The sequence below is a fragment of the Haliotis rufescens genome, unplaced genomic scaffold (genome assembly GCF_023055435.1).
Source record: "Haliotis rufescens isolate VD_foot unplaced genomic scaffold, xgHalRufe1.0.p SCAF_2, whole genome shotgun sequence".
Classification (NCBI taxonomy): Eukaryota; Metazoa; Mollusca; class Gastropoda; order Lepetellida; family Haliotidae; genus Haliotis; species Haliotis rufescens.
Genome location: NW_025963890.1, coordinates 64,483,098 through 64,499,885, shown reverse-complemented (window position 1 = coordinate 64,499,885; position 16,788 = coordinate 64,483,098). Strand labels below are relative to the sequence as shown.

The following is a 16,788-nucleotide window of genomic DNA, read 5'->3' as shown; positions in this document are numbered from 1 at the left end:
TAATGTTTACTGAGCTATATCTAAGCGATACCATCAATATAGAGATTATCTTAGCAAATGAGATAAAAGGAGCTGATGTGATATATGGACCAAGGACAATACACATTTGAATAAAAGGCTGCACAAGTCTGTTTGCCCCTAGATCTAGGTACTACTTCCTTCAATGAGTCAGACTTTGAGACTAGCGTTAGACTGTTTGTGATCCTTCCTGCCAGTGCCATGAAGTGTGAAGGGGGAGGACAGTACCTTGGAGCTGTCCCCGTCAACCTCGTCCGCCGGCTGCACGATCTTGTCCACGGCTGCCACATCCACAGGCTGGCTGCTGGAAAAACAACAACATTGATCAAGGGACAGATACAGTCAGGCTTATCTCCCTTTAAGAGTTCCGATACTGTTAGATAAAGTATTTGTATGATCCTGTATTAGAGGTGAGGTGAGGTGAAATTGGGTTTAACGTTGCGTCCAAGATTATTGCACTTATATAGCGACGTGCATGCACGTGTGTGTGTGGCTGCTTGTACTAGTCCTGACTGATGCCGATTTATAGTGCTGGCACACTCTGAGATACCATGCCGCAGTTTAACATGAACAGCCCACTCAGACACAGTATACTGACTCCGAGTCGACCAGTCCTTGTTTTAGCCCTTTAATGCCGAGCGCCTGACAGGGTAACAACAAGTACCATCTTTTAACGTCTTTTGGTATGACGCGGCTGGGGATCGAACCCCGGACCTTCCGCTCTCCGGGCGGACGCTCTAGCACTAGACCACGGAGGCGGTCCTGCATTAGACATTACAAGAGAAAGCATGCGCAATCAGAAAACTTTTTGGGAGAGTATTAGATCAAATAGTCAAACTACATCAAAGGTCTAGGATATCTGTTAATGTCTTACACTGATAGATACTCACCACCAAAAGAAACATGAACCATAGAAACATATAGTGAAGTATGTATGTTAAGAAGAGATGTTTCCAATGTGTACCACCTAATGACAAAACCAACAATCAGTCAAGTGTTACCACAGTGTGACCTTATTCTTAACACGATATGCTGCACATGATTTCCAAACTTCCAAACACGCTGTTCCTGCACGAGACAAAAGGTGCATCTTGAGTCATGGATCTATGACGTCACATCCGATGTGTTCATGAGCATTGGTTCACACAACATATCACTATGTTCATTGTGCATCAAACCAATCTAATATCTCTTGAATATGAGTAAGTCTTCATATAATAACCAACATGTGTGGTATTTGCGTTTCATTTGGTGGTGTGTATATTATAATGTCAGGCATCAGTGTTGAAGGAAAGCCTGACTAAGTCACTTAGTGATTTCTGCCTATATCACAATACAATTACTGTAATCAAGCCTCAACATACCTTGAAGGAAGTTTCACTGACGGAGGCTCCGATGGTACAGACACGGTCAAGACTTCCTTGGTTTCTGAAAGACAGACATCATCTGATCATATGGAAGAAATGAGACTCATCATGACAAATATACCTCATGTATCACAGTACCAAAGTTTCAGACTCTAGGATGAGTGAACGCTCTTTCCACTAGACTCCTTACAGTTTCGGGACTCTAGGATGAGTGAACGCTCTTTCCACTAAACCCCTCACGGTTTCGGGACTCTAGGATGAGTGAGCGTTCTATCAACTAGACCCTTCACACTTTCGGGACTCTAGGATGAGTGAACGCTCTATCAACTAGACCCTTCACACTTTCGGGACTCTAGGATGAGTGAACGCTCTATCAACTAGACCCTTCACACTTTCGGGAGTCTAGGATGGGTGAACGCTCTTTCCACTAGACCCTTCACACTTTTGGGATTCTAGCTTGAGTGAACGCTCTATCCGCCAGTCTGCCCGACTGCCCCCTCACAGTTTTGGGGACACTAGGATGAGTAAACACTCTATCCGCCAGTCTGCCCTCCAAAACCCTCACAGTTTGGGGACTCTAGGATGAGTGGATGGACTACCTGATTTTGTCTGTCTGGCTGCTTGGGGTGCTGGATCGGGCAGCTCCTCCACCGGTGTCTCACCTCCTATAAGCTGATAGTCAGCTCCAGGACCAAAAATGGTCTGTAACAGAGACGGAACAAGTTCATTACAACACATGTCAAATCAACATCCTGGTATTGGAACTGTACACAATAAAACAAACACTCATATTCTAATTTCTTATTTCAAACACAACACTTTTGTAAGTCACTTTACATCTTGGTATTTTTGTTCCTTACACATGTTACAGTGAGAGAGTTAATGCTGTTTAGCTTAATGCTGCAGTCAGCAATATTTTAATTATATCAGAAAACAGTCAGGACCAGGCAAACCAGTGACAATGATCCCAATTGATCAGTGATCAATGGCATCAGGATGCAATGACATGCAATCTGACAAATCACCTCATCTTAGCAGGAATAATAATTACACCCAGCCCACTTTTGTTATTGTCAAAGGTATCCTAAGGGGGTATTGTCACATGTTGTTACTTTTCGGGCCAGTAGATATTCCTATCCCTGCTAAGTCAGGTATGTTTGTTTGTACCAGACTCAGCAATATTTCAGCTATAAGATCGCAGTTAGCGGACTAGACAATCCAGTGATTGGCATCATGAGTATCAATCTATGTAATTGGGATACAATGACAATGACCCTCTGTCACTTTTCTAGGTGCCCAGAGCGCATATTACAGCAAATACAGTAGTGCCTATTAGGATTCTCCATTATGGGCAGTTGTACAGGCTAAGTCCAAAGTAATGAGGTCCAGTCCAACAGTCCAGGGCGCTCTGGTCCAGTTTTGCATTGTTCTTACAACCAAAGTCCAGTCAACCAGTCCAGTCCAGTCCATTCAACCAGTTCAATCCAGTCAAGTTTGTTTGTTTGTTATTCAATGTCACACTCAGCAATATTCCAGCTATATGACAGCAGTCTGAAAATCATGAGCACGAATCTACGCAATTGGGATACAATGACATGCATCAACCAAGTCAGTGCGTCTGACCACCCGATCCTGTTAGTGGCCTTTTATGGGCATGGGTTTGCTGAAGACCAGTTCTAGGCCAGATCTTCACTGGGGTCTCAGGTCTTACTACTAGCAGTAAGTACAGGAGACCTGCAATTCCCAGAGGAGGGACTCATGATACACGGTAGTATTCAGAAAAGTTTGCATTGGAAGTGTTGATTTCATTCTTCTATGCTAGATACCTGTGCTGATGAGATAAGTAGTTCAATGGCCCGGGTTTGGTGTGGTGTGTCCACCAGAGAGGCTAGCGAGGCTGTTCCTTCCCTGCAAAATCACAGAAACGTAATGACATGTAAATCATTTTTGTTGTATTTTGAAATTAATTGAGAATAATGTTTTCCAAGATGGCTGTTGGGTATCACCTTCTTAAATTCTGGACAGTGATATACCCGAATCAATATTGACATCAATATAAAAAATGAAAAAAACCCAAAACATCATAAGTGGCTTATTTTGCTAATAAGTCACACAATGGAGATCAGTATTCTTCTTACTAACATAACATTGTATCCAAGAAAACACAAACATTTTTCTGCCTTATTACCCAAACACTGCCATTCTGTAGATGAATCTTTCATTCATGTATTTTGAAGATTTTGTTACTTACGCTGGTCGGAGTAGTGTTACTTACGCTGGTCGTAGTAGTGTTACTTACGCTGGTCGGCGTAGTGTTACTTACGCTGGTCGGAGTAGTGTTACTTATGCTGGTCGGAGTAGTGTTACTTACGCTGGTCGGAGTAGTGTTACTTACGCTAGTCGGAGTAGTGTTACTTACGCTGGTCGGAGTAGTGTTACTTACGCTGGTCGGAGTAGTGTTACTTAGGCTGGTCGGAGTAGTGTTACTTAGGCTGGTCGGCGTGGTGTTACTTACGCTGGTCTGAGTAGTGTTACTTACGCTGGTCTGAGTAGTGTTACTTACGCTGGTCGGAGTGGTGTTACTTACGCTGGTCGGAGTAGTGTTACTTACGCTGGTTGGAGTAGTGTTACTTACGCTTGTCGGAGTAGTGTTACTTACGCTGGTCGTAGTAGTGTTACTTACGCTGGTCGTAGTAGTGTTACTTACGCTGGACGGAGTAATGTTGGGCCGAAGACGATGCCCAGGTTGCTGGAGCTCATCTGGTTCACGTCAGAGTGAGCGGCTACCCTGATAATGTATTCAAATTTCTATACAACACTCTCGTAGATGAATGAAACAAGGTAAAATAATCAAAGAATTGGCTCTCTGGTAATAACTATGAAAGATGGGTACATGTCAGAGGATCAGGATTTTGTTTTTTGTGCTTTAAGGCAGATAAACTGCATTCATGCTGGGTGTTGTCAGGACTGCATTGTTGTCATATAATGTGAGTGAGTGAGTGAGTTTGGTTTAACGCCGCTTTTAACAGTATTCCAGTTATATCGCGGCGTGTCAGCTTAATGTGGGAGGAAAGCCCGAAGTGATGCAGGTCTCAGACGTTTACCACTTCGGTGAAACCCACGAGCACGGGTATGGTGCTGACATACCTAGAAACATAATCGGGGCGAACCGGGATTCGAACCCACAATCATAGGTTTCTGGCGTGCCCAAGGGATGCAACTCTGCACAGCGAATAGCGGCGCCTTAGACGACTGGGCCACCCGTGCCCCCTTGTCATATAATGGACGAGGACACCAGAAATGAGCTTCACACATTGCATTCATTTGGGGAATCGAACACAGGCCTTTAGTGTGATGACGTTTGCCTTAACAACTAGGCTACCTCACTGCCCCAAGAGAGAAGGGATGAGAATGTTCTTATTAAAAAAAAGCACACTGAAAGTTAGCTGGGGTCTATATGATTTATGTGTATATTGTAATGGCATGTATCACAAAAGTGACACTTGACGTAACTAAATCCGTGGAATTCTGTGGTAACTTGATTATTTACCTTTGTAGATGATGCATGAGAACAGCACAGGTTTTAAAGTTTGAAGGAGGCAGCATCCGAACCAGATAGGACAACTTCTCTATCGTCTTCAGGCTACTCATAACACCTGATGTATGTTCCTGAAACAGTCACAGAGGTAAACAGTGGGCCCACATCTGAGTGAGCGAGTGAGTTAGTGAGTTAGTGAGTGAGTGTTCCTGTAACAAGTGAGTGAGTGAGTGTGTGCCTGAAACAGTCATAAAGGTAAACAGTGGGCCCACATCTGAGTGAGTGATTGAGTGAGTGTTCCTGAAACAGTCACTGAGGTAAACAGTGGGCCCACATCTGAGTGAGTGAGTGGGTGTTCCTGCAACAGTCACAGAGGTAAACAGTGGGCCCACATCTGAGTGAGTGAGTGGGTGTTCCTGAAACAAGTGAGTGTGTGTGTATGTGTGTGCCTGAAACAGTCATAAAGGTAAAATGTGGGCCCACATCTGTCCTTGTCTTATCCCCTTTATGCCCAGCGCCAGACAGGGCAACAACAAGTACCATCTTTTAACGTCTGTAGGTATGGGCCCACATCTGATACTGATGAGTGTGTGTGTTTGTTATTAAATGCTCCACTCAGCAATATTCCTGCTCTATGACAGCAGTCAATAATGGAGTCTAGACCCGTCAATCAAGTAATTAATTTTGTGAGCAACGATCCACACCATTGAGAAACAATGACACATCATGAACCAAGTCAACGAGCCTGGCGATCCAATCCATTAAGCCATTATGACCAACAGAGGTTGCTGGGAGCCAGTTCTAACACAGAATCCCAACAGGGTGACACTGTGGAGTTAAAATTTTTACAAACCTGTAGAGGTTATGAATTCTCTGATGAAATCCTCCTTGGGGCACTTATTGCATTTTCCTTGCTCAAGAAAATCTATATGACATAGTTGTAACCATTTTCCTTAATAAAAAATGTTACCACACAAAAAACTTCGTTTTTGTATGATATACGACCACCCTTACGGGGCCTCACCCCCAACGGCGCCTCACGCCAGGGGGAGCAACTCTCACCCAAATCACTTTCCATATGTCAAATGCTGACGGAATGTGGGGAGGTGGGTGGCCGTGCCCCAAGGAGGATTTCATCAGAGAATTCATAACCTCTACAGGTTTGTAAAATTCTCTTTCTGATTAAATCCTCCTTGGGGCACTTATTGCATCAAGACAGACTCCCAAAGATAATCTAGGAAGTGGCATCCGTCAGCAACAGGCGTAAATAAATACATCGTATTTGATTATTCAACAGAATAAAATATTGAGTTCAATAAATGGAACCAACCTTATCGTGAGGCACCACCGTCGAAAGGCGGGGGCTAGAGACAGGGCGTGGTCGACCATATATTATGATAAAGCCTGTTTTTGCGGCTTGTCATAAGTTGAGAACTCGAAACACCTCCCACCCCCCCCACACTTTTTTGAACAAGTGATATAAGGGCGTAGATCACGAGAGACCATAACCAGCGCTGAGCTAGGCCAGAGGGTCCCTGAGGATCGAAGGAGTGCGTGCGCAAAATACGAGTATTATCGAGTAGTAAGGACTGATATTTATCGACCGCAGAAGATAAAATCCGGACCATTACTGAGCAGTATAACCGGAAGACTGTCTAAAATCTCGAATGCTCAATCAGCTAGAGATTAGAACTTTGCCCAGTTCGGAGAACTGACTGACCAAACCGAGTATGCTCGCTTGAGTGTTTGTCGAGTTGGTAAGGTTTGATGAATCGTGCTCGGCTGGCTCCAAATAGCCGCGGAGCAGATCTGCTCAATGGGCAGAGCCGCGGCGTACGCTTTTGACGCAGCCACTGCTCTAACCTAATGAGCCTACAACCTGGTAGGGGGGTCCCTGCCTGTAAGCGTATACGCTGTACAAATGTTTGAAACTATCCACCTTGAGATAGATTGTTTACTCGCAGGTGAGCCAACCTTCCTACCGCAGTAACAGCAAAATAGTTGGTTATCCTTACGGACACCCATATTTCTGCTGATATAGGCCTTGAGAGTCGTGCGGACATCCAAGACATGAGCATGTCTTGCAGTGGTCCCCGACGAGGAAGGCTGTGAAAGAGCGGGTAGCTCAATAGGAGCCGTTCACGTGGAATCGTGTGCGACCCTAGGACGGTAATAGTCCGGTAGACGAAAACTGACTGTCCCGGTGATATTTATCGACCCCATGGAAGACAGTTATTTTGGGATCGGCTGACATAACACGAATGTCGCCTACCCGTCTGCCGGACGTTACCACCACAAGGAACGCCGTCTCCCAGCTCAACAGCTGAAGAGAGAGAGACGACAGATCCCGAAAGGAAGGACCGGACAGCCAATCTAGAATGATTGACAAGTCCCAAGGGGGACTGATCCGCCGGACTGGCGGTCGGATCCTGTCCACACCTGCTAAAAAGCGCTGCACTAATGGGTGTGCACCCAGAAGTGCCCCGTCGACAGGGACGTGAAAAGCTGCGATAGCTGTAGAGTACCCTCGGACTGTTGATGCGGCCAGGCCGTCATCTAGTCGCGACTGGAGAAACTCAAGCACGGATACGAGATCTGCAGAAAAAAGATCTGCAATCCCTCTATCGACACACCTGGGCGCATAGCAGGCCTATCTATCGTACTGAACGTTTGTCGAATCCCTCCGCGAAGCCAGTATTGTGTCTGCAACTCGTGCAGGAATACCGCTCTTCTGGAGGCGATTCCTGACAGTGGCCAAGCCACCCATTGAATCCTGAGATTCGGGTGGAGGGCCCCGTTCTGGGATAGGAGGTCCGGTCGTAAAGGTAATATAACAGGAGGCTGAGCCAGAAACCTGAGTATTACTGGAAACCCACTCTGCGCCGACTAAAGAGGTGCCAGGAGCACAATTAGTCGCGCAGGCTGAGTGCCTAGCTGAGACAGGACCTTGGAAATCAGAGGTACTGGGGAGAATGCCCACAGAACTGTCCGTCCAATCTAGCTGAAAGGCGTCCGGTGCCACCGACCTCGGGTCGTGGACTCGGGAGCAGAACGTTGGTGTCTGGTTATTTAACCCAGACGCAAACAGATCAACCTGTAACGACCTGTATAACAGGGAGAAAATCCCGAATATCCCCGGGTCGAGCCTCCACTCGTGAGGAGCGAGGATCCGGCAAGACAGAGCGTCCGCACGGACGTTGTCCACCCCCGGGAGATAAACAGGTAGCACCCTGATATCGTGAGAGTCGCACTATAGTAGGAACTGCCACGTCTTTCGTCGAAGCGACGGAGACGCCGTTCCCCCCTGCTTCCGGATGTAAGTCATCGCCGTTTGGTTGTCCATTTCTAGACGAACCACTTGGCCACGAAGCAGATCCGGGAAGCGTTGGAACACCAACCTGACCGCTCTCAGTTCTAGCACATTGATATGCAGTTTGATCTCCTGCTGGGACCATAGTCCCGAGGCAGTGTGATCATTCAGAACGCCTCCCCAGCCGGAGAGTGACGCGTCTGTTTGAACTGTGAGAGACGGAACGGGAGTGATTCCCGACCTCGGTCCACCACTGGAGGTGTGTAATGAGCCACTACGGAGTCTCGAGCACAGTCTCGAGATCTTCCGAGTTCGCCCAAAGTCGACGGAGTGCTTGTTGAATGGGACTCATTCTCAAGCGCGCCCGCCAGACCAAATCCACTGTCGCCGCCATGTTGTCCAGTAACTGGAGCCATGTACGAGCAGTGTGACTTGCGCTTAAGGGACTTGATATCTTGTGACAGAGATACACGTCCTCTCACCGTGTTGAAATTAGCCACTAGGAAGACTAGATTCTGAGTGGGGCTCAGATCTGACTTCTTGAGATTGACCATCCACCCTAGAGTGATCAGAATATCTATCACTTGTTGTGTAGCTATCTGACTCAGGGATTGCAATAGAGCTCTTAGTAACCTAGTCGTCGAGGTACGGATGGCAGAACCGACCTTTTGACCTGGCCACTTGGGCGGGAATCAACATCAGCTTGGTGAACACCCTCGGGGCCGTGGAGATCCCGAATGGTAGAACCCTGAACTGATAACACCTCCCGTCGAAAGAAAACCTCAGGTATTTCTTGAACTCTGGATGTATTGGTATGTGGAGATAGGCGTATTTTAAGTCTATTGACGTTAGCCATTCTCCTGTCTCGACAGTTGAGATCACTGTTTGGTGACTAGGAAACAAGTCGAGTAGAAGCCCTCGCTTTCCTGTCCCTCGGGACCCGGTTCGATCGCAGCTTTCATAAGAAGTGCGTCGACCTCGGCACGGAGGAATTCCGCCTTCTCTCGGGTAGCAGGCACCGGTGTGTGCTTTATCCCGGAAAAGTGGAGGAGCGGATGAGTTTTCCCGATAACTTGCGACTATGGGTTCACCCGGGGCTCTTCGGGCGCTAATGGGAACCCATCGTTCCCAGCCCCGCGAAAAAGCTGTTGGCCTCGACCAGCTGCCTTGCCCCAGCCCGTGCCTCTCTTGCTCCTCACGGCGCCCTTATACCTGAAGGAAGCGGCGGCTTCCAAGCAGGTGTGGACGTCTGACCCGTGCGTTAGCGTAGGAGGGGACAATTGGAGAGGCCCGCTTACGCGGTTTTAACGCTTGGTACCTCCAACAAGGCCTTATGAGTCTTTGATGGAAGTATACAATTGAGCAGCCTCTCGGACCGCCTGCTGAGCCCCAGGGAAGAGGGTGGCACCCTCTTATACGGCAAAGCAAGTAGGTCTTGGCGTGTGTAAGTCGAGTATTTAGATACCGACATCCACCGCCTGCGCATGCACATAACAGCGCACATCATCTGCGATGCACAGCTACGAATAGCGTCCCGCGCAAGATAATGTTAGTTGCGCGGCCAACTCCGAAGAGTCGGCCGGCCCCTCTCCCGCTAATTCCCTCTGTACAGCCGACAGATACGCGGAGTGTACGGACACACGGAGCTGTTGGCATGCATTATGATATTGCTCCTCGAAGCATATGTAAGCAGCCTTCAACTCCGCACCGCACACGGGAAAGGGGGGGCAACCGCCGGCCCTGCTTGACCTTAGTCAAGTTGGGTGTCTCCGACTCTGGCATGGGCGCAGCAACCTGAGGCAGTACATGGACAATCCTGTCCCGCACGTGTCTCTGCACCCGGCCCGAGGCCGAGTCCCGGTGCCGAGGTGCCGGAGGTTCAAGGGAACCCACCTGGCACTGGGCTAGGTATCCACTAGTGAAAGCCTTGGCCTCGGAAGAGGCGTCTGGCTCCGCTAGGGTAAATTGTGCGTCGGTAGTGCACGGGCCGGTGCCCGCCACCACTACGCTGGGGAGCGACCTCGAGCCGGAGCCGAAGCTCGGTCTCGGATCGTCCCCGAGACAAAGGGAACCAACCTGGCTCCGGGCTAGGTATCCACTAGTGGACGCCTCGGCCTCGGAAGAGGCGTCTGGCTCCGCTAGGGTAAATTGTGCGTCGGTAGTGCACGGGCCGGTGCCCGCCACCACTACGCTGGGGAGCGACCTCGAGCCGGAGCCGAAGCTCGGTCTCGGATCGTCCCCGAGACAAAGGGAACCAACCTGGCTCCGGGCTAGGTATCCACTAGTGGACGCCTCGGCCTCGGAAGAGGCGTCTGGCTCCGCTAGGGAAAATTGTGCGTCGGTAGTGCACGGGCCGGTGCCCGCCACCACTACGCTGGGGAGCGACCTCGAGCCGGAGCCGAAGCTCGGTCTCGGATCGTCCCCGAGACCAAGGGAACCCCCCTGGCTCCGGGCTACGAATCCACTAGTGAAAGCCTCGGCCTCGGAAGAGGCGTCTGGCTCCGCTAGGGAAAAATTGTGCGTCGGTAGTGCACGGGCCGGCGCCCGCCACCTCTCCGCTGGGGAGCGACCTCGAGCCGGCGCCGAAGCCCGGTCTGAGATCGTCCCCGAGACCAAGTTGCCTGCCTCGGCCGACGCCGGGCATATCACAAGGTCTCGAAGCCGCGTCCGGCGCCGACAACGGGGAAGGCTCGGTCCGCATCTCCTCTCGGAGCTGAGACTTTACCTCCTCCATCATCGACGCCATCTGCGACTTAAGTAACGCAGAAAAGTCTGCCAAAGACAGTGCAGGAGAGGGTGCAGTGCTTACTACGGGGACCCTCGAGCCTTCTCCCCCGGCCCCCGGAGAGGGAGCGGGGGAGACAATCTCGGCAGCTTTTTTACCCTTTTTAGATGGGGAGGGGGGGATGTCTTAGTAGATCTGATATCTACCCCCGCCTTTAATAGACCTCTTTAAAGTGGAACAAGTCAACTTGTCTCTTTTGGGGGCCCCGGGGGGTAAAGGCAATGTCCTCCGCCAGACATATTCGGCAGCGTTCGTGCCTGTCTTAGAACAACCCGTACACAGTTTGAAGGTCTTGTAAACAAGACCGTAATTTCTGAGGTGGGCGGGAAGGGTATCAACGTGTATCAGTGCGATATAAAGATCGGAAAGAAACGTGCATAAATTGTGAAACTAGAAGCAAAGGCGTAATGTAGAATGCGATTTGTAACGCGATACTAATAGCCAATGTGTAGTATAATTATAACACCAAAGGGGCGTGTTACGCGCTAAGGTGTAAAAACCCGTAAAAAAGGTAAGTGTAGTTTATGAATTAACACACCACCTTGGGTTTTGTAAAGGAAAAAATTGTAGACCAATGCTGTATGATATAACAAAACCCCAAGCCGTTTCTTAATGGCCTTGGTGTTACATGTATCAGCCCGTGGAACTACAATATGGACGCCATTACGGCCATTTGAATTCAAAGGTACCGTGCACGTGGCGTATTATTACAACTCGATAACTTCACAATGCGAGGTATTACGCCTTTGCAAAGAAAGAAATGTACCATACATACAGTTTGGTCAGCCATGGTTCTTGTCGAACGATAGATTTCTCTTATTTTTGTCTTGTGTGAAAAATCAACACGTCTGTCTCTTACAGATGACATAAGGAAAGTGATTTGGGTGAGAGTTGCTCCCCCTGGCGTGAGGCGCCGTTGGGGGTGAGGCCCCGTAAGGGTGGTCGTATATCATACAAAAACGAAGTTTTTTGTGTGGTAACATTTTTTATTAAGGAAAATGGTTACAACTATGTCATATAGATTTTCTTGAGCAAGGAAAATGCAATAAGTGCCCCAAGGAGGATTTAATCAGAAAGAGAATCAAAAAGGGCATTATGACTTGCGGGGCCCATTTTAGTCCCAATACTTCATATAGCATTAAATGGTCCCTGGTGAGTGAGAGTGATATTTACCTAATGTCACATTGAACAGTATTTCAGTTTTAAAACTGTGACAGTTTGATGTGTTGAGAAATCCTGAATGTAGGGAGAATCTGGGATTCAAACCCACGATGACAGTTATATCTGGCAACTCTGCACGGGTACTTGTGGCGGTTTACGTGACAGGGCCACCTTTGTGTCCTGATCTTTAGAAGCTATGGTATCATTGAAGACAGGAATGAAATGGATTTACTCTTCTGTTTTGCCACATGCATAAAATCTTTCCTCATACCAGGTGTACATACCTTTGCCACATGTATAAAATCTGAGTATAACCGAAACGTCAACAGGGGCTCTGGAAGCTGAAATACAAATCAAAATAGCCTATGTAGAAGATGACATGACTTCAGCAGGTTTTGCTGACTGCTATATCTCTCACTCTCGGCCCATAACGTCAGTGACAACTAACCCCCATTGTCAACACTTCAAGAGTCTGTATCCACTACATTCTCCCACCACCTGTGACTATGTACAGCCACTTTGCAGTTCAGTTGCTATTTTTAACTAACAATTCAAGTCATGGCCTGGTCCCGGCATGTTTGTTTGTTGTTTAGCGCCGCACTCAGCAATATTCCAGCTATATGACCATGGTCTGTAAATAATCGAGTCTGGACCAGACAATCCAGTGATTGATTTCATGAGCATCGATCCACGCAATTTGGATCGATGACATGCATCAACCAAGTCAGCGAGCCTGACCACCCCATCCCGTTAGTTGCCTTTTACAACAAGCATAGTCACCTTTTACAGCAAGCATGGGTTGCTGAAGACCTATTCTACCCCGGAATCTTCACGGGTCTCCCCGCATGTGGGAACAGACTCCTCAGACCAATGAGCCCTCAGATTACATTGTACAAACGGCATTGGTTCCCATGCAACATGTGCCATTGACGTACGGTCATGAGCTCTACACAGTACTTCAGTATCAGCCAATGTAAGGGGTCACACAAAGTTTATACACACAGTAATGCAAGGCTCCATTTCATCAGATGAAAATAGACACACGTCTCTAATACATCACTAAGCAGTAGGGCTGGGACAAGTCCAAAGTTACTACCTGGGTATCCACCCCACTATTACCCAACCCTACCTGGGTAATCGCTGAAGGTCTCCAGAGAAAGGTACAAAATGTTCGATTGGGAATAGATTGACCGTAGCCCTGGCAAAATGTATTTAGATACACACAAAAAACTATCAGGTCATGCATACACTAAAGTTGACTGATGTTTTATCTTTATTTAAACATAAAAGTCAGAAGGAATGCATGCATAGTGAGAAAGAAATGTGTACATTAGTGACTTGTAGTTTAACCATAGAGTTAAACAATATATCATGTGACTAACCAAAGGTCAGGGTATCCGGGTGCTTCTCAGTACCAACCTGACCTGAGTACCTGAGTTACCCATCCCAGCCCTACTATGAAGTCACATGTATCCATGGGTGATGGAGGATAGTAGTGAATACAAATCTTGTACTAAACTACTGAAGGTGACAAAGCCCAACTGTCCATTGGCTTCCCTTTCAGTAGAAACTGTAAACTTGAGCATTGGACTAGCTGTCAAAGTAAAAGATTGCTACTTTTTGAACACGGTTGAATTAGTAGATACACCTGGATCCTCACAGATAAGAGTTTAAACCATACCTGTCGTAGGTAGAGTTTCAGCACATTGGAGATTACATTAGGGTGTTGTTCTGAGAGGTCGACCGAGTCCGGGTCAATGTCGAACCTATTGCACAAGTTCTCCACTTTACTCTTCACACCGGACACTCTATACATTCCCTGGGTAGAGAAATGGATACATTGAGGCTTCAATAACTCGGAATACATAGTACTTTTAGCTTAAGATACAAATCAGTGGAAGAGACTAACATATTTACTCCACTAATCCTCATAGTGATAACATATAGCAAAACCTTTAAAAATGGCAAATTTCTACTAGTCCTTATGATACCTTTACTATTGGGCAGTTTGGCAAGGACTAAAGGACTAGTGCCAATATCTAATGCTGCAAATTCAACTAAATGTGTAAACTGACATTTGCTTGTTGTTGAACCTACCTTGATGGTGAGTCCACGCAGTTCTACCTCTGACAGACACATGGACACAATGGGCGGCACCTCCATCTTAAACTGGTTCACTTGTTCCTGGAAGTCTACACCAAATGTTGTGTGCCGCCGACCTCGGTTTGGCTGATGGCAAAAATCATTCTTAAAACCACATAGCATTAAGTTACAGCCGCTGCAAACTTGCAATTATCAGCTGAATTAAAGTGCACCAGTTTTATGCCATTTTTAGCACTACTCCAGCAAGAATACACCTAGAATGGGCTTTATACGTCGTACTCCTGGAGGAATCAAACCCCAGCATTTGGTGTGGCAAACACTTTAACCATTATGCTACCCCACTGACCCAGAGAAGAATTAGATCAGTTCTTGCGGTAACATCGGAACGATAGGTCATCTTACTAACTCATCCCTAAAGACAAATCATCTCATCAACTCATATTTTTCTGAACAGAGAATCTTAAGTTCCTGTCAATTTGAAAATTATTCGCATATTTTGTTCTGAGATTTTAATTAAACACCTACCACATCTTCACTGGCTGACATTATTCTCTTGATGAGATTCCGTCGCTGTTCATCACCTACAAGAAAACAATGAAAGTCTCATCCACATCACCTCTAGGGATTCTTGGACAGAATAAATCCTTGGTACCCAAGAATAAACCCAGAAAATCTTGCTCAACTGAAGATGTCATAAATCTAAATAGCAACTTACTGACTCCTGTAATACTGATCAACTGCATTGGTAAATGATTTTGACCTATCTTACATGAGGGACTTTCCATGAACAGAAGTCGGTAAAAGTCGATCATTATTTGTTTCATCCAGAATCAGAACCGCAGCCAAAAAAGGCACATATGACATATTGTACAAAAGCCTTTCTGGAGCTAATTATCAATCAAGCATATATATCATGATCAAGTTCAAGGCCGTTTCAGTTTTTACAAACCATTTGCATATTTTTCTGGCTCCTCTTCTGCTAATTCATCCAATGACTGACTGGCTACCAGTTGCCTCCTCATATTGGCATGGGGACTGTTGCTAGGCGATGAATCATGTGACTTGTTGCTGCTACTTCCACTGGCACTATCAGTGTCGCTACCAATTCCCACAGAATGACCCCAGGCCTTTACAGGGCCTCGATTCTTGTCTGAAGTGAAAATACATACATATCATTTTGATCCGACTACAATATAATCGTAATAACTATGGGTACTTAACACCATCATATTTCTTTTCTAATTTGTAAAAAGTTGGCCTAAAGTCATTTAATGTGGACACAACAAGCAGAACAGAGATTTAAGAACGTCATAAGCTGGTAACAGTATCAAATAAAAATAAGGCTAGTCATATTGTGCTGTATTTCCACAGCACACAGGGGCATTATTATTCTCAGCTCCCTTGGCAGCATACAACCCAAAGCTCCCTGTGAGGTGCGAGAGTGAGTGAGTGAGTGAGTGAGTGAGTGAGTGAGTGAGTATGGTTTTATGCCGCTTTTAGCAATATTCCAGCAATATCACGGCGGGGGACACCAGAAAAGGGTTTCACACATTGTACCCATGTTGGGAATCGAACCCGGGTCTTCGGCGTGACGAGCTAACGCTTTAACCACTAGGCTACCCGATCGGCCCTGTGAGGTGCTAGAAGGTTAACAGTCACAAACCTATCTGATCCAACCAGGTACCTACTCACTGATGGGTGAACAGAGGCATTCGAATAAAGTCACTTGCCCAGGACACACCACATGTGCTTTAGTGTGGGGCAGGACCGAAGCACTAGAAACTGAAAAGTCAAGCTGCCAAATGCAGTCACCCATCCACCTACTCTCCACGACCTTCACCTGATTTGTGACCTGTGACCTTTGCATAGGACCACATGCCAACACAGGCCAAAATGCATCCCAAATCCTGTACATACTTTACATGATGTCAGTAACATAAACTCACCTTTCCTAGGAGAGGACACCGGTGATCCTTCATTTGATGGTATCATGTCAGAAGAGGCGGAACCATTAGACTGTGTGCTGGGCTTCCGACCTTCACCATACCTGGAAGGAGAAGTACACCTTGAAGGGTTCGAACAAAAGGGGCCATGTGCTCTCAGTTCTTATGCTGTGGTATTATAACTGATTTTGAACATCATAGTAAAAGACCTGACTTGCAACCATAATTTTGAACCCTTCCTTGTTGAATCATACAGCGGAGCTTGGAAATACTGGTGTCAGAGATTCTCCAAAGTTACAATTTCATGGGCAATATAGTGGGGATTTCTTGTGTGTTGTTTAACGTGCACTCAGCAATATTGCATCTACCTGACTGTGGTCTGTAAATAACCAAGTCTGGAACACACAAACCAGTGATTGCTACTGTTGTTGTTGGTTTGTTGTTTTACGCCGCACAGCAATATTCCAGCTATATGACGGCGCTCTGTAAATAATAGAGTCTGGACCAGACAATCCAGTGATTAATATCATGAGCATCGATCCATGCAATTGGGATCGATGACA

At 46.9% G+C, this 16,788-nt stretch overlaps 1 protein-coding gene across 6 annotated transcripts in view; it reads right to left on the bottom strand.

The window, feature by feature from the left end:
- The window catches only part of LOC124116718 (rho GTPase-activating protein 29-like), a 59,439-nt gene that overhangs the window by 21,173 nt on the left and 21,478 nt on the right, over positions 1-16,788 (bottom strand). For 4 of the 6 annotated variants that reach the window (XM_048400327.1, XM_048400329.1, XM_048400331.1 and 1 more), the window contains exons 17-28: positions 16,229-16,329; positions 15,232-15,432; positions 14,808-14,863; positions 14,277-14,408; positions 13,861-13,998; positions 12,464-12,520; positions 4,936-5,054; positions 4,093-4,173; positions 3,212-3,293; positions 1,985-2,087; positions 1,383-1,446; positions 247-322 (exon numbers count right to left, since the gene is read on the bottom strand). In XM_048400327.1, the coding sequence (XP_048256284.1) occupies positions 247-322; positions 1,383-1,446; positions 1,985-2,087; positions 3,212-3,293; positions 4,093-4,173; positions 4,936-5,054; positions 12,464-12,520; positions 13,861-13,998; positions 14,277-14,408; positions 14,808-14,863; positions 15,232-15,432; positions 16,229-16,329 (1,210 nt within the window). The remainder of the gene's footprint in view (positions 1-246; positions 323-1,382; positions 1,447-1,984; positions 2,088-3,211; positions 3,294-4,092; positions 4,174-4,935; positions 5,055-12,463; positions 12,521-13,860; positions 13,999-14,276; positions 14,409-14,807; positions 14,864-15,231; positions 15,433-16,228; positions 16,330-16,788) is intronic. The other 2 variants (XM_048400328.1, XM_048400332.1) reach the window with 1 other exon arrangement.